The sequence below is a fragment of the Meriones unguiculatus genome, chromosome 21 (genome assembly GCF_030254825.1).
Source record: "Meriones unguiculatus strain TT.TT164.6M chromosome 21, Bangor_MerUng_6.1, whole genome shotgun sequence".
Taxonomy (NCBI): Eukaryota; Metazoa; Chordata; class Mammalia; order Rodentia; family Muridae; genus Meriones; species Meriones unguiculatus.
The window spans coordinates 46,844,327-46,867,711 of NC_083368.1; the positions used below are offsets into that span (position 1 = coordinate 46,844,327).

Sequence of the window (23,385 nt, forward strand, 5' to 3'; positions counted from 1 at the left end):
AGGGGCCTACAATCAGGATGTAGTGTAATAAATAAAGAAATTAATAAGAAAAAAGGAAATATCTGAAACTATTTTATTTTTGATGTGTTTAAATAGGGACTTGGGGAATTATTGGAGAAAGTACAGCTAAACAATGACGACAGAAAACTTTCTAATAGTGGTGGCTACCTCTGTGTTGGTAATCTCTGTCTTCTGAAAAATCCTGTGTTGAGAAACATCAGTTTTACCATACAGAAAGGAGAGATGTTGGCTGTTACTGGATCTACTGGAGCAGGAAAGGTAAATTCTCTTTAATTTTTTTTTCAAGAAATTCATTCATGACTACTGGATTTATATAATTACCATTATTTTCCTCCATCTCTCACTCCTTCTATGTTCTGACTTTTTCCCCTCCTCAGTCACATTCAAATTAATGACCTCTGTTCTATTTATTATTAAAATTATATATAATACACTGGATCCATTTTGTGTTTTTTATATGCACATGTGTTTAGAGCTGATCACTTGAGCTTGGATAACCTATCTGAGGGGCTCATTTTTGGAGAAAGTTGATTATCCCTCTCAACATCTTTTGTTTACTTGTAGTTTTTCATCTAGGGGATGGAACTTTATGAGATTTCCCTCATCTATATTGTCATTTCAACTGGTGATGTCATCAGATAGGACTTGTTTAGGTAACAGTATTTTGGATATTTCATAGGTGTAGAAGCTTACATCTAGAAGCTATCATCTAGAAGTAGGTATCCCTATTCTCTGGCTCTTCTGACCTTTCAGCCCCTTCTTCCACAATTTGCCCTGAGCCTTGAGTTCAGTGGTTACAGTGTAGACATATTAGTTAGGGTTGGCTACTCCATGATGATTCAGTTTTTCTCTGCATTCTGACTAGTTGTGAATCTCTGCAATAGTTTCCATCTATTGCAAACATGTGACTTTGATGAAGGAGGTGAGAGCTACACTGACCTGTGTGTATAAGGATTTAGAACCCAGAGAGAAATCATAAACACGGCAGCAGTAGGTTTTCTTCTAAGGCCATGACCTCACTAGCTCCAGGTAGTTAGTTAGGTTTACATTACTAGATTAATAGGTATGAACTCAACACTGTTAATAAGTTGACTTTGGGTTCAGTTAGGCAGATGTTGGTTATCCAAAGGATGCCACTGTTGTACCATATATAGAGAGAGGACTTTCAATAACTATTGGTTAAAAAAAAAAAAAAACTACCTTTAACCCATTATTTGCTACTGATTTATTTTCAGAGATGATACAAGAAAATCATGACTTAGATTTGACCACTCTCTCTATATATTTGACTTTTCTTTATAGATTTTTTGAATGAACACAGTCTTACTTGTTGAATATTATGAAAAAATATCAAGTGAGAGATTTTTTAAATGTTAATTTATTCGGTGGCTGTTCTATACCCCACCTAGCCTTAAAAACTATCTATATAACGCTTGTATAAATTTATGGCCTTTGGAGAGACACCTGACAAAATCTAATAGGCTAGAGGGGAAACCTGCCCAAAGATCTAATTTCACTGCCAAGAGGCTTTATCTTGATGTTTCAGATATGATTTGCCATGCAGACAATGGTGGATACTTGTTTTCAAGTAGTTACCGAGATAACACATTAAAGGATCAGAGAAATGAAATTTGACCTGACAAGCCTCGTGATGTTGTGCAGCATCACATGTGCGGAGGAGATCTATAAAACATATCCTGGTTGCAGTTATAGGGCCATTTTAGAGTACCTTTCAGTAATACAAAAATATATTTATTAATCTCTAAAATCCATTTCAGGACATAAGAGTAAGGAATGAGTGTGAAAGGGAGGGAGGAAAAATTATTGGGAGGAAAAAAGGAAGGTAAGTTGTTATGAAATAAAAAATGAAAATTAAAGATCCTGAAAGGAAATTTGTTCAATTTTAAATTAGTATCTTAAATAGAAAAATCTGAATTTTGAAGAGTTTTGTCTGAAATTTTAGAAATAAAATACCACAGAAATTTTCTAATAACTGTATATTTTACTTATTTTTCTCTCCAATTGTTTTCTTACATGTGACATGAGCCTTTTAAATAAAGTAGCTGCAGTTTTATATTTTCATCTTTAAAAAAACCTTGCTTATCAAGTGTTATTTTTAAATAATTTTTTGATATGGAATTAGTAGAAATGTTTAGTATTAACAAAAAATGAGGGGCTGGAGAGATGGCTCAGTGGTTGAGAGCACTGGCTGCTCTTCCAGAGGACCCGGGTTCAATTCCCAGTACCCACATGGCAGCTCACAACTGTCTGTATCTCCTGTTCCAGGGAATATGACCTCCTCACCAATGCAAGCAAACACCAATACACAGAAAATAAAAATAAATAAATTTATTTAAAAAAATGATACCACAGGAGTCTGAGTAGCTGAGACTATAGGAGTCACAGGTGACTTAAAGCAAGCTATCTGGTGAGAGAGTATTATTTATGTTACACAGGATTTTTAAAACGAGTCTTTCCTATACTTAGGATCAATACCTGAAATATATGTAAAAATAGCTTTGGAATCATGAATTGTTGCACTTTCTGGTAAATAACCCTCAGGCACTTCTGTAAAAAGAAAAGTTGCTGAATAGGTAACTGTACTCAGGGACTGCTCTGGTCTCTCACAGAAAGTTGCTGTGCGGACAGAAGACCTGGGTCTCCTTCTGATCCGTGGTGTGTGATAATTCTGTCAGGGACTGCTTTCTTTGTAATAGTAGGAAAGGAAAACTATCATGAGACTGGGAAAAGGCTACAATAGAAGACTTCATAACTGAAATATAAATATTCAAAGTTAATTTTATACCTCTCAATTTAATAATCTTCCTACTTGTTTGTTATGCCCTTATATATTTATAGAGATTTTACATAGGTATCTTCAGAACCATATGGATATGTATTGAAGCTCTTTTGTCTTTGGTTATAAAAATTCTTTCCAAAATATGTAGTTAAGTGATTAAAAAAAATCAAAGCAATTTAGGATACTAAGGAATAGCTATATTACAATTTTTAGGAAAGTCTGTTCTACTGGCTACATTTATACTATGTATGCTTCATACTTCATTATTTTTTACTTTTCATTCACTCACAAGAATCTCTGATAAAAATCAGTTTTTTTCCTTTTCTTGCTACCTATTTTTCTTTCTATCAATTGGTGCAGAAAGAGTACTTTCTGTATTAGCACAGGAACCCGAGTTCAAATCCCAAGCTCCCACATTAAAAATTTTTAATATGAACATGGGTGCACCCTATAATCCTACATGGAGAGGCCTAGACAGCTGGATCTTAAGAGCTGCTAACAGCCAGTATAGCTGAAGCCACGAGCTTTGTTTCAATGAGAAACTTTGCCTCAAGGCAATATGAAGAGACACAGAAGACACCTAGTGTCCTGCTCTGGCCTCTGCATGCATGCAGAAGGGTACAGGTGTCCACATAATCACATTTTTGCAACACACACACACACACACACACACACACACACACACACACACACACTTGACAGTCACATTTTTTTAAGGAGATAACAAATTCTCTGTGCCACATCCTGCCTTGTTGCCTAGTTTGTATATGCTTGGTTTTTACTTAGGACCCCTTTTCTGAGGGCACATAAAATATTTTGGTTCTTTTCTTACATTTTTATTTTTATAGTTATATAAAAGTGACACACAGAGAAAGCCTTTTAAAAATAAGTTTGCCTTTCATAAAATTTTTAGCATTTAGTTAAGGACAAAAGGAAATTTTTATCTTAAGATATAAGATATAAGTACTTCCTTATTTTATGTGAATAATATTGATAAGTCTTTGTTTAATGATGGTTCTTTTAGCTTCTTTTGGGGGTTTTCATAAACATCAAGAAAGGTTATCTGAATGTTCTTTTTATCTTTTCAGCCTAATCTCTAAAAGAGGAAGATAACCCTGAATCTGTTAGTTCATTATGATGAATAAACACACTCTTAGAGTTAATAGAGCAGTACCTTGCCCTTGAACTCTCAACAAATGTTCATTGTTACCAATCTCATCCCTGCAAATCAGTCCTAGCTGAAGTAGGGACTTACTCGTGTGAACTTTGATCATAAATATAGCACTGTCACTCTGTGTTGCCAACGTCTCTTTGCTTCCCTTTGTATTTTTTTTTATGCCTAGAAAAGCCCCTGAGCGATGAAGTACTAAAAACATCTTTAATCAAATGCGTTAATAGACTCTTTAAATATTGGAAGACTTATTAGGATACCTGGAGTCAAGCAGAAGCTGAGTCATTTGATCAAACAACTTAGCAATGGTTTTTATTTGTAGACATCACTCCTGATGATGATTCTGGGAGAACTGGAAGCTGCAGAGGGGAAAATTAAGCACAGTGGAAGAATTTCATTCTGCTCTCAATTTTCTTGGATTATGCCGGGTACTGTCAGAGAAAATATCGTCTTTGGTGTTTCCTATGATGAGTACAGATATAACAGCATCATCAAAGCTTGCCAACTACAAGAGGTAAGCAAATTTATGAAAAAATGCTGATTGTATTAGCTATCTGTCTCACTGTGATAGAATATTGCGACAGTGCAACTTGAAGAAGGAAGGGTTTATATTAGAATACTGTTCCAGGAGGAGACTGTTTAACCCTCAGAGTTCACTCAGTGCTCCCAGTGACTGGCGGCATACTCAGGCCCAGTCTGGCAACTAAAGAAATTTTAAAGTAGAAGTCTTCATGTAGAAAATACCTACTAAGACTTGCTGTACTTTACACAGTACAACAAAAGTGCTACAAACAGATCAATAATGAATTTAGTTGAAATAAAAAATAAAAAAAAGAATGCTTGAGGAGTAAAAAGAAGAAACAGAGACTCCACTGGGTCCCCTAAGGAAATCAACTTCCTTATAGAGAGAAGGGTAATGTCCCTGATGGAATGATTCTCTGTAGAGGTCACAAGAAAAGCTTGTGGCCCCGTGGGTTCTTTATTAGTAACATTAGAGCTGCGAAAACAGCAGAGAGAAACAGGCTGGATCTAAGAAGTAGAAAGATGGGGTCTGATTGCTAAGGTTAAATGAGGAGATAGTTGGCCAACAGAGCATTTGGTACTCAAGTTGGGATCTTGAAGAAGAAACCAAGAAGGAATGTTATTTTCTCGTTTTCTCTTTGTCTTGCTAACAACTTAAGCTTAGCTAGTTTTCTCATGCAACCTGACTACCTGACAGTGTAGCATACCTCAGTGACTACCTAACAGGAAGTGTCACTGGCCACGGGTAGGGCAGGCTCTCCTACATCGATTAGCAATCAGGAAATACTCCACAGGTACCCACAGATCAGTCAGTCTGGGCAATCTCTTGATTGATATTTCTTCTTCCCAGCTGACTCTAGGTTATGTCCAATTGAAAATAAAAGCTGACTTCACTTTAGGAGGGTCATAGTGTATATTACATGAACGCTTAAACAATCCTCATATCAAAAGATTTGTAAGATAAATTTTAGGGAAATCAAAGCTAAGGTTGCAATTTCCATATAATGTTGTAATTGTTGGGTTAGAGTTAGGAATGAGCTTTGAGCCTACTTGGATAATTCAGGAAGCCTGTCTCTAAGAGAAGACTTCTTGAAGAATAAGTAAAAAAGATAGATAATATTTTGTATAAAAGAAACTGAACAGAAACTTGGGGTATGAAACCGTTAATATAGAGCTGTGACTCACAGCCAAACATTGGGCAAAACAAGCTTAGGGAGACTAGCAGGGAAGTAGGGGGAAAGGTAAAAGGACTGGGAGGTGACAAGAGCTCCACAAGAAGACCAACAGAGCCAACTAACTAGGGTCCAGAAAGGCCTGTGGAATCTGAAACACCAACCAAGAACCATGCATGGACTGGACCTAGGTCCCCTACAGATATGTAGTTCAGGCTTCATGTGAATTCCCTAATAAGGAGAACAGCGGCTGTCTCTGACATGGACCTCATTGCCTGCTTTCTGATAACTTCCCCATAGTGGGACTGCCTTACCAGGCCACAGGGGAAGAGGACCCACTCAGTCCTCATTGGACTAGAGGAGTTGGAGCCAGGGTAAGTAGGCAGGATCCCCTATTCCTCAGGAAGGAGAGGTTTAGGGAGCTGGGAGGAGAGGAAGGGAGGGGTCTACAACAGGGATGAAAAGTGAATGAATGAATGAATGAATGAATGAATAAATAAATAAATAAATAAATAAATAAATAAATAAAATATTTTTAAAAAGTGAGTCTGTGAGCAGAAATGAAGTCAGGGAGCTAGTCTTGGGAATTATAGCTTGGAGAACTTTGACTTCAAGAGTACTGTGAGAGCTTTGAAGTTTATCCCTGTCACTCTGTGATGATAGAGAGCAGAATTAAGGTGGTGACAGAAATTGTTCTTGGTGGGTGGGTGTTAAATGAGCTAATTCAAGGCAAGTTAAAGTATATAAATGGAAATTTATTGGGAGTAGCTCTCTGCAGGTTTACCAGTTCCAAAGAATAGGGCCAGAGAAGTCGCCATACAGGGGGAGACAGAAAGGTGTGCATACAGGGGAGAGAGGGAGAAAGAAAGGAGAGAGAGAAGAAACAAAAAAAGGAGAGAGGGTGGAACCAAAATGTCTGCATTATAGTGAAGAGCCTCTGGGGCAGGAGAAGCTCTAGCCCTGGGCTGGAGAGTTCAGGGTAGAGACCAGGATATGCCAGCCATGCCCTGTAGTAGGTAAAGACCAAGGGATGCTGGGAGAACCTGGAGGTCTGGTGTGCGTTGGTTCAAAAGATACCTCAGTTGCTTGTCCTGGGTCAAAAGCCCAACAGGTACAGCATAAATAGCATATATTTGGAAATCGTACAAAGCTGAGTTACAAATTCTGGGTGCACCTGATGTTGCCTGTTCTGTTGCTATTTCAGAGTCCTCTAGTACATAAAAAGTTCATCATAAATAAAGTACCAGTTATTTATTATTACTGTCGTTATCCTTGGTAGTAGTGCTCTGCGCACTGCTGCCACCAAAAGGGAGACTAATAGGAAGCTATTTTAGTTAGTCAAATTATGGTCATGGTGGAACAAGAAGAGACAAAGGTATGCAAAAGAATTGTGGGACGATAGGAATGACATATCTATGTAATTTTCATCCATAGGAAAGGACATTAGTGAAAAATGGTCATTTATGGAGAATAAGTTAGTCCTGAAAATAACTTTATAAAAAGGGTATAAATTGGCTCAAGATTAAGAGATCTGAACCAGGTATAGGTCATGGCTTGAAAAAGGACATAGAAACATGTGATCAAGGTAGAAGGGTCACAGACTAGGAGGAAGGTAACATTTAGGTAGGGCTTAATAAATATTTACGAAATGGTTATGATCTCTATTTTTCCTTTTTAAAGAGTGTTTCATACATAGATCTTTATTATTCAATTCTGGAATATTTCTTGTTGTTTTGCTTTCAAATATCACTTTATTTTTCTCATTCTCCAAAACTTTCTGTTAACTGTGTTGGCTCTTATCATCTGCCCCCCCAATGCTAGAGACTGAATTCAGTTCCTTGCTTGAGTGCTATCATTTTATCTCTAGTTATGCCCCCAAACCATCATGATTTCTTGTAATTATTCTCATACATTACATTTTGTTTGTCTATGCTATATTCTGAGTAGTGTTCTAGGTTCTATCTTTTTTTAAAAATTTTAATATTTGAGACTCTACTATTTTATCATTTCCCATTTCCCCTTTTTGCTCCAAACACTGTCACGTATACCCTCCACATTGTTCTAATTAATGGCCTTTTTCTTTAATTGTTGTTACATTGACAACCCTCAACATTCCTTTATTGCCTGTAGTTCTTTGTCCTGGGTTAAGGGTTTTCCCCTTTACAACTAACATGTCTATGGGCATCATTGTTGTTCTTGGTTGTCCCTTTAATTTGCAAATTACCTTTCTTTTTCTTAGTTAAATAAAATGCCAAATAATTTTTTTTTCAATTTTAAAGAATCCTTAAGACTTTTGTTCCTTTTTGTCCTCCTTTGTTTTGCAACCTCTTAGAATTTTTTAGTTACCTTATGAAAACAAAAACACAGGATTCTTGTTAAATCACCTCATTCTTTAAAATGGCAAATGTAGTGTTACAATGAACTAATAAGTATAATCTGTGCTGTTATCTTATCTACGGAGTAAAGTTCTTGACACAACTCTAAAAGTGTTATTTTTAGCTTATTCTACCTAGAGTACTGATAGAATGGTAAATTCTTACTGGTGACTATTTTGGAAATGGTTTGAGGTAACATGATGGTTTTAAGAATTTTGCTCAGAAGAGACTGTGAATGTTACAGATTCTGAGCAGTTTCTTGGAAGAATGCACTTGCAGCCATCCTGAAATGACTGTGCCTGTCTGACAATAGAGAAAACTATCAGGAGTTTCTCCTTTTGTAGTGACTGAAGCTTCCACATTTGTTTTTGTTATGTGAGTGTTCACACCTTTGGTCAGGTCCGAAAAGAAACCTCAATACAGTATAATCCCCATGAAGATTTTACCTTTTAAGCATGTAGGAGTTTTGATCACAGGAATACAAGATACCTACAGAGTCCTCAATGGCTAAGTATCTGGCACCAACACAAGAATTTCTCAGCATAATCTGTGGGTTGTCCCAGTTGCCAAATCCAAACATTCATGACTCTGTTTTCATTTTGACTGCTGAAGTTGATCTGTTTCTTAATGTGCTGCATGGAGTCTTGGAATTAGAGATGAGGATGGGGTATCCTTTTCCTCATGTTTGTGTTTTTCTTTAACTCTAAGAACTTCAGAGTACCGTGTATATGGTGATGCTCAGTGTCATAGAAGCAGTCAAGGTGTGTGTGTGTGTGTGTATGTGTGTGTGAGAGTTTGAAAGGGCAAAGCATACACAACATATTTCACATAGTTTTCTGATTTCAGTTTGTTGTTGGAAATTATTCACTAGAGGAGACAGCTAAAGCCTTTATCGCTGGGAAGGGCATGATGGTAGTTCTGTGTTGATAGAATAATTTTTAGCAGGCAGTCTCAAATGAGTAAGTTATGCTGGTGTTTTTCACTTTTAACCTCTCTTTTGGGAAAAAAAAATCTCCATATCCTGCATTATATTGAGAGTAACTTGTAAAACACTGTAACATGTCCTTGGCTCCACTGATTGCTTCTTCATTTTCTCCACGGATCTTTAGGGTTTTCCTTGGTACTTAAAGCTTCAGTGCCCAGCACTATGCTAGCTTTAAAAAATAGTATAATTAAACCCTAGCCAAATTATGTATCTTTATGGAATTAAGTCCTATTTCAGTACTGAGAAAGACAGTGTGCACTGTTCTCTTGCCTACCTTTCCTGCCTCACTTTTATCTTAAGCTTCACTTAGCCTCACTGACAAGAGGCTTCTTGACAGGCCAGTGTGTGGGCAATAAGGGATTGCACTGACCTTACTCAGTGCCTCATTTTTTTTTTTTTTATAGAAGTACCTGGGTTTGGGAAATTAATTGACTTTTAAAATACTGTATGGTGGGAAGTGGGGATGGGGAATGTGCAGAGGTATTCGGGACTTAGGATATATAATTGGTTTCCACAAAGTTATTGTGATGCTTTTGAAACCACAAAATGATCCTCAGTAAGTATCTGCCATGACAGCCATTATACAAGCGTTGCAGCAAAAATATTTACTATGAAAGCTGAAGAAGGTGAAGTCTGCATGTTCTTCTCTTCCATAATTGCTTAGTAGTTTCTGTATTTAACTCACTAGAGGAAATACTGAGAAGAAAACTGCCAAGAATTCACTAAAAGATTAAAAAGGAGAGAAATTGGCAAGAAGTAATGAAAAAAAACTTGGGAGAGAAATAAGCAGAGAAGCACGGCTGTTCTGAAAAATAAATTCCATCAGAGAGATTCCACATGACTAACTGAATTTGAATTTGACCTCTGGGTCTCCAGGTTCTGCCAAGACTAACCTATGAGAAAGTGAGACTTAACCTTTGAATAGTCAATTTACTAAGGTAGGATAATTCACAACTTCACAGTTAGAAGTAATGAAAAGATAAAGGTGCCATAGAATTTAGCATTTACAGTAGCTCAGCATAATGGATATCTAAAGTAGAAATTTGAAACACACTGAACTATGTCCCTTTCAACCAGAATAAATCACATTGACTGTACCCTGAACTACCTATAATTTTTTTGTGATAGGTGGTTAGAAAACACTGGATATTATTTACTGTAACACGAAACTGTGAATACTTTTAAAAATTACTGAACCAGAACTAAATGGAAATGCCATAGTGTTTTATGGACTGAACTGTTATTTCCCTTCACTTGAGCCCTGGAACTTAAAGATAAATTCTAGCTAATATTTAGAAAGAAGAGCATACATGGCAGCACTGTGCTAAGCACTAACACAAACTGGCCATTGAGTTGTCACCTCTGGTCTATTTAGTGACAACCTTACCAGGAGTTTGCAGTCAGAGTGAAAATGGGCTGATTTCAATCTGCATCCTAGGCTTTAGGCCCTAAGAGCATGAAGTTTAGGAGCTAATTATCAGGTTAACGAATCTTACTTTAACCTGAGTTAACGTAAGAGTTCTTACGTCTCCAAAACCAAAATAGCCACTCCTAGTGAGATTTGGTCAAGTCAACAGAGCAGTAGTGTTAAATATAATTATAACTGTCTGAGAACAAACTACCTCATGAGTAAATAGTGAAACTAGTCCATTTATGCCTGGCCTTGAAAATTTAACAACAATAAAACTTCCAAAGATAAAAATCTTTTTATATAATCTTTATTATATATTTTCCAGTTTCGATCTTTTAGATTCAGTTTTTTTTTTCATATTTAGGTGATGAATAATTTTATTATAAACCAAGAAAAGTTTTTAAAATATAATTTTAGATCTAGGAGGGCACTCAGAAGTCCCTGGCTAAATTTCACATCTGCAGCAAGATTTTGACATCTTAGTGGACTTTTAACTCTACAGATGTTCACCCCCAGGGAAGGAACCTTGGTGTTTCCGGAATTGAGTACAATGCCTTCTCTAAACAGGCAGAATTTACTACCACTGATATCTTTTATAAGTAATTCCATCATGATAGGATAAGTATTTTAAATTTATAATTTATTTATATTCCTTGGTTCAGATTGATTAATTAAAAAGAGATCAATCTCAATAACTTTCTGTTGAGTTTCTCCTATAAGCACAATACTGAAGTAAGCACTCTAGATGTTGCTGCAGGTATGAAAAGGAATTTGTCTACAGTGAGACTTTGGCTATAGAATTTATAGCAAGGAGACATATATTCTTTTATTAAATATGTATGAGTAAAAACATTGGACTAATAATTACACCAAACTTTGGGAATTGCACTGATAAGCAAGGTACAATGACCATTCTCAAAGAGTTTTTTATTTTAACAGAGAAGAGAAATAACTAAAGACTAGCGTAGGCTAATACATTCTATATTTCTTAGGGTTCTTACCCAAGGAAGTAACAGTGTGGTCCTAACAGATCAGGGTAGTTTCCCCCAAGGAAATGACATCTCAAGTGAGAGATGAATGAAGAAGGAGAAGAGCATTTCAGAAACAGAATGGAATGTAAAAGTGCTGAGAACCGAGAGAAGATAATGTACAAGGGAGCTAGAGTCGGTCCTATGTCACTGCTCGACATGAAACAGATCCTTAGGAAGCATGGGGAGCTCTGTGTATGTAATGCAATAAGCAGAGGGGTCTGGAAAGGAAGGGCTATCGGATGAGAGGTGATTGGGGAAAGGAGAGTTATATTCCGAAGAATCTATTATGAAGCAGTTGGGAACCTGGACTTCATGTAAGGGATATGAGACTCACAGAGGGTTTTAATCAGGAGGTGATACCATAGGCTTACCTTTTGCAAGGGTGTTTTGAGCTAGAGTGTAGAGTGCCCATGTTCTAACCTAAAGGAGCAGCAAAGCTGGTGGCAGGTAGATAATTTTAAAGGTTGTTTCAATGATTCAATTTATATATAATGTTGACTTACTAGGTAGGAGAAAGAGAAAACAAAATAGTTCTCATTATAAAATGGTACAGTAAGCTGGGCGTGATGGTGCCCGCCTGTAATCTCAACATTTGGGGAGGCAGATGGCAGGCAGATCTCTGAGTTCAAAGCCAGCCTGGTCTACAGAATGAATCCAGGAAAGCCAAGGCTACATAGAGAACCCCTGTCTCGAAAAACGAAAAATAATAAATAAATAAATAAATAAATAAATAAATAAATAAAATAACAACAACAAATGCTATACAGTAGCCACTATTTGATATGGGGAACAAAGAAGTGGAATTAATCAAAGATGTGACCAAGGTTTTATATTTTAATTTTATTTCATTAATTTTAAATTTTCAAACAGCTTATTAAGCTATAATGACAGATATAATTCATATGTTTGTCATGTACAGTGTGATGTGAATGCATATATCGATTACATAGCTGTAATTTGCATGTAGCTAGTCAGAGAACATGTATGTTCTACTCTCTAGGTCAGGCATTATGGACCATGCTTATAATCTCATTACTGGGAGACAGGGACAAAAGATTTTTCCAAGTTCAGGTTAGCCTTGTCTGTGTAGTGAGTTTCAGGCAAGCTGGAGCTGCACAGTAGTGAAACTGTGTCATAAACAATAAACAGACAAAACCACCAAAAACTTAACAACTACTCACTGAGCAGTATCCAAGTATAAAATGTAGTGGTGCCTGTGGCCACCAGGTAGATCTCTAGAACTTTTCCATCCTGTTCGAGAGAGTGTATCCATGGATCCTTCACCATTCCCCTTTCCTCTCCACCTCAAGCTTCTGTGTGGCCATCCAAGTCAGTGATGGTGGTATTTGCTGGAGTAAGTTGATAGGATAAAAACACCATTCTTCATTATGGAAATCTGAAAGTGATGTGAAATTTTGAGGGTGGAAAGTTTTGGTTAGAGATGGATCTAAAGGTGTCCTTAGCCTCTAGATTCTAAATGAAGACACAGGAGAACATGATGGTACCAACATAGATTATATTGACAAAAGATTTAACTAATGATAGAATATCAAGACTTAAGATGTAGCAAAGTGAGAGGTGTTTGGAATGTAAATCATACAAAGAATGGATTGAAAGTTAGTACTACAAATGCAGAAGAGTAATGCTGGGAAAGTGAAGAAAAGAGCATGTTTAACAGACAATACTCAGTAATGGCATCTTCTTTGGAAAGATCAAGTAAGATGAATAGGAAATCATTTTTTTTTTCAGAGTTGAATATCTTTATTCATCTTTTGACTATTTTTTCCAAATATTTTGTTTCTTTTTTTTAAATTTTAATCACAGGTTATTTACTTTGTATCCCAGCCATAGCCCCTTCCCTCATTCCCTCCCAATCCCACCCTCCCTCCCTCAACCTTCTTCCTGCCCCTTTCCAAGTCCACTAATAGGGGAGGACTTTCTCCCCTTCCATCTGACCCTAGCTTATTCTTAATGCTATCAAAATATATACAAATTATTAAGAAAAGCAAAAGTAGACAAGGAATACAAGCATATTTGTTTAAAATATCTAAAACAACTGAACATATAAATAATACTCAAGCTAATTCATAATTAATAAAACTACTGTGGCTGAATGGCAAGAGGAGGCAGTCCAAGGAGAGGAAGCAACTGAAGGCTCAGTACAGAAGAGTAGAGATGACTTAGAGCATAGAAGGCCAAATCAATAGAGCATGTTCTGAGTCTGAGACCATCAAGTGAAGGGGATCTTCCTTTGGACAATTAAGAGACTAATATGACACTGCATACAAAAATATAAGATCAGTGTAGTGGGAACTTGAAAGACTTCATATGCATTGAAAAAACACATAATGAGCTTCTTTGTAGCATAATTATTCTAGGAACTAAGGACAAACTTAAAACAAGGATCTCTGCTTTTAGGTAGCTTGCAGTCAACTCAAAGGAGATAGACTTTAGTAGAGTGAAAAAAAAAAAACCCAAAAAACAAAAACCAAAACTGAAGTCAGCTCTAGAGAAGCAAAAGATTAGATAGGACCTTCAGAGGTGATGGGTTTGAAGCCCTTCTAAGGAACTGAGTTACAAGAGGCTTAGTTGTAGGGACAAGGACACATTTTGGGGAAATCGAGAGCAGGAACAAATTCAAGGTAACACAGGATTGAATTTGTCCTAGCATTCAGGGTGGGCATAACTAGAGGAGAAGATAAAGGGTTAGTACTGTTTAAATGTCCATGAAGCCAATGAGGTAAGAATTACCCAGAGAGTTTTCTTGCATCTAGATTTAAGGATAACTTGGCAGATTTTGAAATTTACTATTCAAAAGTCTATAACTAAATGAGTCATAATGGGATTACAGACATTACGTGGCATTTGAAAGGATTGCTTTTTGTTTGTTTGTTTGGTTCCATTTTATAAAAAAGCAGTAGAATCCAGTTCTTATACAATTCTCTAGTTGGAGGGGAGTTCAGGAATCCCAGCACTTTTCTAGTCCTAGAGACTCTTGCCCTGCATGCGTCAAATCAGTGCACTTTCTGGTTCCTCTCTTGAGAATGCTTGAGCTATCCATTCTGAGTATACATACCAATCTACACACTAACGAGGTACACAAACACGATAGCTCTGTTTATACTCACAGGTTCACACACGCATGAGAACTGTTATAAAACAAGTGTTCACTTTGTGTGTATGATGTCTGTAGGCCTTTGCTCTCCTGTATGTGAATGTGTGTATATCACGGCAAATGTGTGGAGGTTAGAGGCCAACCTTGGACACTGAACTCTACTTTCCACCATGTTTGTGGCAGAGTTCCTTCCTTTTGTTGCTATGTATGCCAGGCTAGATGGCTGTGAGCTTTTGGGCCCCAGGCAGTTCTCCTGTCTCTACCTCTTGTAGTCCAATACAGGCATAATAGGATTACAGATACTTGAGGCACTTACTAGATTTTTCTCTTCCAGCACTTTCTTGGCTGTCTCACATTTTCCGACTTTGACTTCTTCCACCTGTTTTTTTCTGCCTTTCACTTACATCTCTCTTCCATTGTCCTATTTCTGTATGCATAAAGCAAGGTAGTGTTTAGGAATTTTTAAATATTAATAACGATGGCATTAATCATCCAGTGATTCACTGTTAAAGATATGCTTTATTGAGTGGCATTACCCTGAAGTTAATGTTCTCATAGCCCTAACTTCTCACCCTCCCCACTTCCCACAATCATCTGTATTGTCAAGGCTGGTCTAAAAGCGATAAGCCAGCCATAAAAACAGTTTATGGTATTTTCCTATCTTCAAAGCTACAGGAAGCTCAAATGTACTCAGCAAATATTGCTCAATTACACAAGACTATTAAATGTAACACTCCACCCTTTCTTTTGAAAAGTGCTCTTCTCTCTTCCCCTTTCTTTCTTAGCATAACAGTCTATATAGTTTTGGCTCTATTGTGTGATTAATTCAGAGCAAATGAGCTTCATATTAACAAGCTTTTTTAATAACTTCTGTTTGATATAGATGAATGATGCTGAGATGGTAAACACTGACTTTTAAAAAAGAAGTCAAGTAGTAAATGTTAATAAACGGAATACACCACAATGAACATGTTCTCTGCTCCTTAATAATAAAATAAGTTAATCTTTATTGCAGACTTATTATAATATTACTTTGACCCTCTCCAGTGTGCTTATCTCAGCATTTTCAAGTGTTTTACAACCTCAGACACACACATTGTATTTTGTGCTCAGACTGCTTTGAAGTTGACGTTACCTTTCTGATTAGCCTGTAATAAAGGAAGTCAACTGAGAGAACAAGTGTCAGATGAGGATATGTGCACCACTGTCCTGGGTTGAATGCAGGGTCCCAGGTCCTGTCCTGTACCTCTGAGTAAGTAGAGGTACAGCAACTTTAACAATACCTGAGTGTTTCCGGTAACTGGCCAAGAGCCTCACCTTAGTAAGTAGTTATTCAGATATTTGATGTTGTTTGTAGATAAATGACACTGAGCTAGAGGGAGGAAAGGGAAGGAGGAAAGTGATATAATTCTATTTTAATTAAAATTTTATTATAAAAAACTTGAAAACATAAATAAAATATCAAAAATTAAAATAAAGAAATTAAAAATGTCAGTAGAGAATTATCTGAACTAGGAGTTTCTAATGTTGTCCTTCAGTAAGAATATTCTTTGATTATATAAGTTATATTTCAGGATAAATTCAGTTTTTATTTACTAAATAAAATTCTACTGGACACTTAATTAGCATGTACAAGTGCCTCTATTTCTTCCATAGCACTGATTTAAAAAAAATTAAATAAAATCTAGCATCTACTTTTTATATAAGGTCAGATATTATCTAATACCCTTATCTAGGACCCTTATGCCAATGGATGATTTTCTTCAAGAAGTTTTGTGGAAAAAAAAAAAAAACAAAAAACATCCAGAGGACTTTCACTATCAGCAAAGACAAGTAGCAGGCTTTGCCAGGTTTACTGTAAAGGCCACATGTGCTTGTGGACATTTTAAAGAGCACACACAACATACCCCTGTGTGTGGTCACACGCCTGTGTGCGTGTGTGTATTGGGCAACACTACCTGAACTGAGGGGGTTATTATTATTATCATTATATGTTTTTGGTCTTTTGAGACAGGGTTTCTCAGTGTACTAGCCCTGGCTGTCTTGGACTCTCTTTATAGACCAGACTGGGCTCGAACTCACAGAGATCCATCTGCCTCTGCCTCCTGAGTGTTGGGATTAAAGGCGTGCACCACCAGGGACAGCTTTCTTTCTTGTTTGTTTTTGGTTTTGTTTTGTTTTTATAGGGGGTGATTAATAAAAATAAAAAGGACAAAGTTTAAGTAAAATGGATCAGGGGGCATGAGGAGAAGTTAGAAGGCTGTAACTGTGGAATTTATATGATCAAAATACATAGTTATAAATGTATGGAATTTTCGAAAAGAAAAATATTCCAAAGACCCTCCCCAACATGACTGCCCAGACATGAGCTGAACAATGACAGCTCCAACAGACATGCCAAAATGGGCTGGGGAAAAGCCTAGGAGGCTTCAACCCTACAGAAAAAACTGTAGGACACCAAGGAAAGCTGGAAGGTGGTCTTCTCCAGGGAAGAGCACACCAGTTGGTTGTTCAGTGCGAAAGAGATAGCTCTGAAAACATACAAGTAAAATTTTATGAACAAACAGGCTATATTTAGGAATACATATGCATATACAGACATGTATGTGCGTGCAGTAGCAATTAATGAAAAAAGAGGCCATGAAGATGACAGAGAGAAGAGGAACATATGGGAGGGCTTGCAGGGAGGAATGGAAATTATAAATGTTGAAATTACATTACCATCTTAGAAATAAAAATAAAAGACTAAAAAAAAATCTCTCATGTGAGCCAGGAGTAGTATAACAGTTTTTAAGTTGTAACTTTCACAGATGGGGATAATCTACTATGAAGTATGAAACCAACACCCTTAAGATAAATATATTACCAGATTTGAGTGTCCTTAGTAGTCAGCAAAGATAAATGTTTAACAATGCATGCAAAACAGAGCACTTTATTGTTAAATCAAACAGAGCTTCAAGTACTCATAAATCTGCAAATGGACAGAGCCTAGACTGAGTAATCAAAGCAGGTACTCCCATTAATGGAAGAATATTGATGTTGCTGATGTATTAGGTTTTGATGAGCTTAATCTCAATTCTCAGTATACCCCATTTGTCTGTCTTCATTTCAGTCTCACCAGCCTCATGGTAATTATGGACCTGTAAATCTTCATTTACTAAGTGAAAGCTACTCATATTCCTCTTCATAAGTGGTTTCAGTCCATAAAAGGAGGCTCCAAACCTTGGCTACGCACACCAGCTCTTCTAATTCCATACCACTGAAAGTTAATTCATACAATATAATGTGTGTTCTGTGACAGTGTGCATATGATGGTATCCTTACATGCATTGTTAGAAACTTAGACAGCATCTATTTACCCTATCATTACAGCCCTGCCCCAAATCTAAGCTCCAGCAATTGAATAATGAAATATGTACTTTCCCAATCCATTCAAAATGATTTACACCCATCTATGCATGTGATTGCCCATGTACATTCCTTCATAGTATTTTTATTCAGCTTTAAAATCTACATAGTAACACAATTTGCACACGTTATTCTCTAACTTATTTGATTCCTGTTACCTTTTTAAGATACAGCGATGTCTATTTACATGTTTCCTTATATGTATATATGTGTATATGTGTCAAAGAGCTCATATGGGGGTTTGCAGGAGTCAGTTCTCTCCTTCCACCTGGGGCCAGAACTCAGGGCCTCAGGCTTGGTTCCAGAGACCTGCACTCACTGAGTTTTCTTGCTGGTCTCCTTTTTCTTTTACTGCTGTATTGTACACATAATGAAAATTTCTGAATATTTCTCCTTTAAACACAGGCATGCATTTTTCTGTCACAAAAGATACTTGACATCGAACTACCAGGTCATAAGATAAATTCACACATTATAGTTTCACTGAATGGTGCCAACTGAAACTTTGAAGTAGGTGTATTAACCTTCAATCTTGCCAGCCATTAATGAACATTTGGTTGCACTCACATCTTTAGAACTCTTATTACTGACTTTAATAATTTTGCTCATAGTGATCTGCAAGTCAAATTTTTTCCTGTTCTGTCTCTATTATAATTACAGTTACATGATTATGTAAGAGGTTATAAACATTTTCATGTTGATTAACTACCTTGATTTCTTACCCTTTACCACTTTCTGCAAGTTATTATGATGGGCATATGTGTTATTATGAATGAAGACATCAGTTGTGCTTTGGAGTCCTTTACTGAGTTTGTCTTAAGACTGCCTCTACATTCATGAAGGTTTCTGGCAGGATTACTAAAGTAGAGCTCTATTTTGAAAATATGAAAGTTATTAGCTGATTTTTGACTTGCAGATCCCCAGGCTGCTTGGCCAAATCCATCCCTAGGCTACAGTGATATTCTTCCATTCCAACCATCTATCCTTCTACTTTAGGATTAAAATTGTTCTGTGCTCTTCAGCCTTCCTTCCCTTTTTCCCTACGTGTTTTCTTTTCCACACTATTTTCCCCCCATAAAACTCTTGAATACTTCATATCATGTTGGGATCTGTTTGGAGAATCTAGAGTGATAGCTATATATATATATATATATTACTTTTTCATCCTCTAGGGTGACATATTTTGTTATAAATTTTATATAGATAATTTTGTGTAAATGTCAAATATGTTCTGACTTTCATGCCTCCTCTTAAAGATGACCTTTAGAGCACAAAGAAAAGACATTCTGCCCTAATAATATCAATTTTTCATTGATTAAGAATATAGCTCACAGAAATAGATGGTGTACAGTTTTCATTTTTACACTTTTAGTTTTTAATTAAAATAGATCTTTTAGACATGATCCTAAAATACCTCTAACTCTAAATCTATCACAACAAAGTAACCAAATATTTTTAGGTTTTACTAATAATGAAATCTAAAGTTCTGCTAAATAATTGCATAAACTCTTTTACTATTACTCTTTATCGTGATCAAAGCGGTTTTGCAGATTTGTAGCTTCTTTTAAAGATATATTAATTCACTACTGTTTCTATTGAAAAGAATTGACGTAGCATGATCAAATGAGTGAATTATGGAAAAACATGTAAGATAGCTAGTTCTTCCTTATAGAAATAAAACCATCTAAAAATATTAAGTGGGAAACTATTTAGTTAACAATATGGAAAACTTTAAAATATTTAGTGATAGTAATAGCTCTAATGAAATGAAGAAAATTACAAATCTTGTTGTATTTAATACAATATTTGAATCAAGAGAAAGGCATTTTTAAATTTGGTGTTGCAAGCTGGGATTCTATGTAAATACATGGTATTTAAAATTTGCAAATAAATTCTAATGTGGTTATCTTAAGCTAAAATCTTTGAAGTATTTAATTTATGGGGAAATTGTTTTGGTTGGAATTCTGGCTTCATCATCCTATGGCCTTGATATCGTGGTATTAATAGTTCTTTTATTTGAAATGCTACTGAGGAAGAACTTTTGCGTTCAGTTAGCTCAAGTCAACACCTGAGGCTGTGTAAGCTCCTCTTCTAATTGTATATATTATTTTAATAGTTGACATGGTTACTACTAAGTGAGCAATGAAAGCCAACTATTTTTTTTTAAATTTTAATTCTTTTATTTCAGTCTATTTTTTGGATATTTTTTTATTGATTACACTTTATTCATTTTGTATCCCCCCATAAGCCCCTCCCTCCTCCCCTCCCGATCCAATCCTCCCTCCCCTTTCTGCATGCATGCCACTCCCCAAGTCCACTGATAGGGGAGGTTCTCCTTTCCTTTCTGATCTTAGTCTATCAGTTCTCATCAAAAGTGGCTGAATTGTCCTCTACTGTGGCCTGGTAAGGCTGCTCCCCCCTCAGGGGGAAGTGGTCAAAGAGCAGGCCAATCAGATTATGTCAAAGGCAGTCCCTCTTCCCATTGCTATGTAACCCACTTAGACACTGAACTGCCATGGGCTACATCTGTGCAGGGCTTCTAGGTTATCTCCATGAATAGTCCTTGGTTATGAGTCTCTGGGAAGTTCCCTGTGTTCAAATTTTCTTGTTCTGTTGCTCTCCTTGTGGAGACATTGTCCTCTCCAGCTCTTACTATTTCCCACTTCTTACATAAAATTCCATTCACTCTGCCCGACAGTTGGCCATCAGGCTCAGCATCTGCTTTGATAGTCTGCTGGGCAGAGGCTTTTACAGGCCCTCTGTGGCAGGTTCCTAGTTTGTTTCCTGTTTTCTTCTTCTGGGAAAGCCAACTATTTTATGAGGAAGGACTATGCCTTATTTTCCTTGTATTAGACAAAAATAAATAAAAAGTAATAATTGTATTTTATTAAATAAAATGGTGATGAACTATTTTTGACTTGCAAAAGCAAAGGAAGAAAAGCACATAAGAAACTCTTAAGTACGGGGAGAAGGTAAGGAGATGGTAGGAAAGAATAGACAGGGCTGGGAGGAGAGAAGGAGATTAAAGGAGATGGGTACCTGATTATCATCCCTCACATCACAGGGAGGACTCTAGAACAGCTTCTGTCTGCTGTGTGGATTACTTTAACTATCTAAACAATTAACTTGCCAATTAAATGGAGACTGTTCTGCAATCTGTTGTAAAATGGCTTATTAAATATTTAGGTTGTTATTTAATTCTCCCTCCAGGATTATAGCTTGCCTTCTAAATTAGGTCCACACTGTCTGCATCCTGGACTATTTCTTAGAAAACACAGATCTTCTTTTACTCTGCCTTCACTATTGTTGCCACAGAGAAACTCATTACTAGGGAAGGAATGACAAGTGTGAGAGGACAGTGACAGGAGAGGTAGCATCAGTGGGCAAGGACGCAGAAATAATGGACAGGGATGAGGATATTTGTGCTGTTGTTTAGGAAGCTGAATGAAAGGAACGTGGAAATAAATTGACTTGTCCTGCTGTCAGCCCTGGAGATACCTACCTATTCCTGGGCTGTGAACAGCTTTGCTTTAGCTCATCTTTTTAACAGTCTCACTCAGTGCTTTGACATGTTTTTTTAAAGAGTAATTTTAAATTGAAAGTACATTTTAACATTTCAATAGCCTTTGAGTTTCTATGATGGGCTTATGGGTGGTCTCTATAGATAAGCATTCCACAAATGCACATATATATTAGCTTAAATGTTTTCAAATCTTATTTAATGACCATGAAAAGCATTTTTAAAATGAAAAGAGTTTTACATCTTAAATTTTGGCCATGTTATTTTAACCAGCTAAGTGAATTGCGTTTGAAATAATCAACATGCAGCATTCAAACATTTGAATGGTTGATGCAGGAGAATCTGAAATAAAGTTGCATCTGAAGGAAAATGTGCTTTTCAGCTTTAGATTGAATATACTAAATTTTCTTTCTGGTGTTCTGCTTTTCATAACAGGACATTTCCAAGTTTGCAGAAAAAGACAACACAGTTATTGGAGAAGGTGGAGTAACACTGAGTGGAGGTCAACGTGCAAGGATTTCTTTAGCAAGGTGAACGTTGACTTGTTGGTCCAGTGAGCGTTTGCTGTAGATACCATGCATGTTCAATGATATATATATATATATATATATATATATATATATATACATTTTCCTACTGCTTCGTGTTCTGTCCTTGGATATGATATTTTTTTTTAGGAACTGTAAGCAATGCAGTATTCAGATATGCCAAAGATAGTGGCTTTTCTCAAAATGCATTCTCTTATTTTTATTGGTCCATACTTGTTGGTTATGTCGCATGGATTGTTGTGAACAGAAAACTATGGAATTCTGAAGAGAACATGAAGGTGAAATGACGAGTTTCTGTTGATCCCGTCGTACATCCCTTTCTTCTCCCTGTCACCAGATACCTCTGCTTTAGGTTTCTGTTTATGCTTCTAAGTTTAGACAATCTACATTTTCATTTTTCATTTTTAGAGCATAATTTATAATAACAAAGATATTAGGGCAAATAATGTCACTAGGTCACTAGGAATTGACCTGTCATCCATTGGAGACAGGACAAGGCCATGCAGGAACCATGGGCTTCCTGTGCATGTGTGTGCGCCGCCACAGGAAGCCCGTATTCACATTGAGCACATGTCTTCACGTGTGACGCTCACTGTCCCCAGGGTCATGCCTAAAGCATCTCATTTAAATTGTCGCTTTCGTTTAAAGACAATTGATGACATGGGATTTGATGTGTTCTCTAATGTTATTCAAACAAAATTATTTTATTATGTTACCAAAGTTGTTCATGAGAAATTACATCGGTTCAGTGGTGTCTTAGCATCTTGGTCCTTTCTCTTACTTCCCAAACCTGGAAAAGTAAACACTAAGTTCCTACAATGGATGTCTTGATACCACCCTTCCATCCTCTCTCTCTCTCTCTCTGTGTGTGTGTGTGTGTGTGTGTGTGTGTGATCTCAAGCCTCATAAGCCTACAAGCAGAAATTGTTCTCTTCATTTTATGGAAGAAATCACGAGATAATTGAAATAGTCAGACATTAACTTGCCAAAAGCCACAAGGAAATGGTGTGCTCACTATTTAATCCAGGTCATCTTGACTTGTTAAACTTCGACATGGTCTTGAGAATGTGCTGGGAGATCAGATCAATAGCCACAGAGCATTCATAGATGAGATGATGACTTCTTAATCATGAGAGTTAGTTCCCCCATCTGTGAGACAAAGACCATGTCTTCACATTCGAGGTTTAAGCAAAGCATGGTATGTGACTTGAACATGGTATTTATATTTCCTACTTGAAGTATAGTCACTTTTGCTCTGTACAGTGTTTTGTCCTGCTGAAACTAGTTGTCACTGTTGCTCTCATCC

General features: G+C 36.6%; 1 protein-coding gene across 1 annotated transcript in view; it reads left to right on the plus strand.

Annotated features, from left to right (window-relative positions):
- The window catches only part of Cftr (CF transmembrane conductance regulator), a 145,685-nt gene that overhangs the window by 62,379 nt on the left and 59,921 nt on the right, over positions 1–23,385 (plus strand). Inside the window, exons 10-12 of the mRNA XM_060373847.1 lie at positions 97–279; positions 4,315–4,506; positions 21,967–22,061. Of these exons, the coding sequence (XP_060229830.1) occupies positions 97–279; positions 4,315–4,506; positions 21,967–22,061 (470 nt within the window). The remainder of the gene's footprint in view (positions 1–96; positions 280–4,314; positions 4,507–21,966; positions 22,062–23,385) is intronic.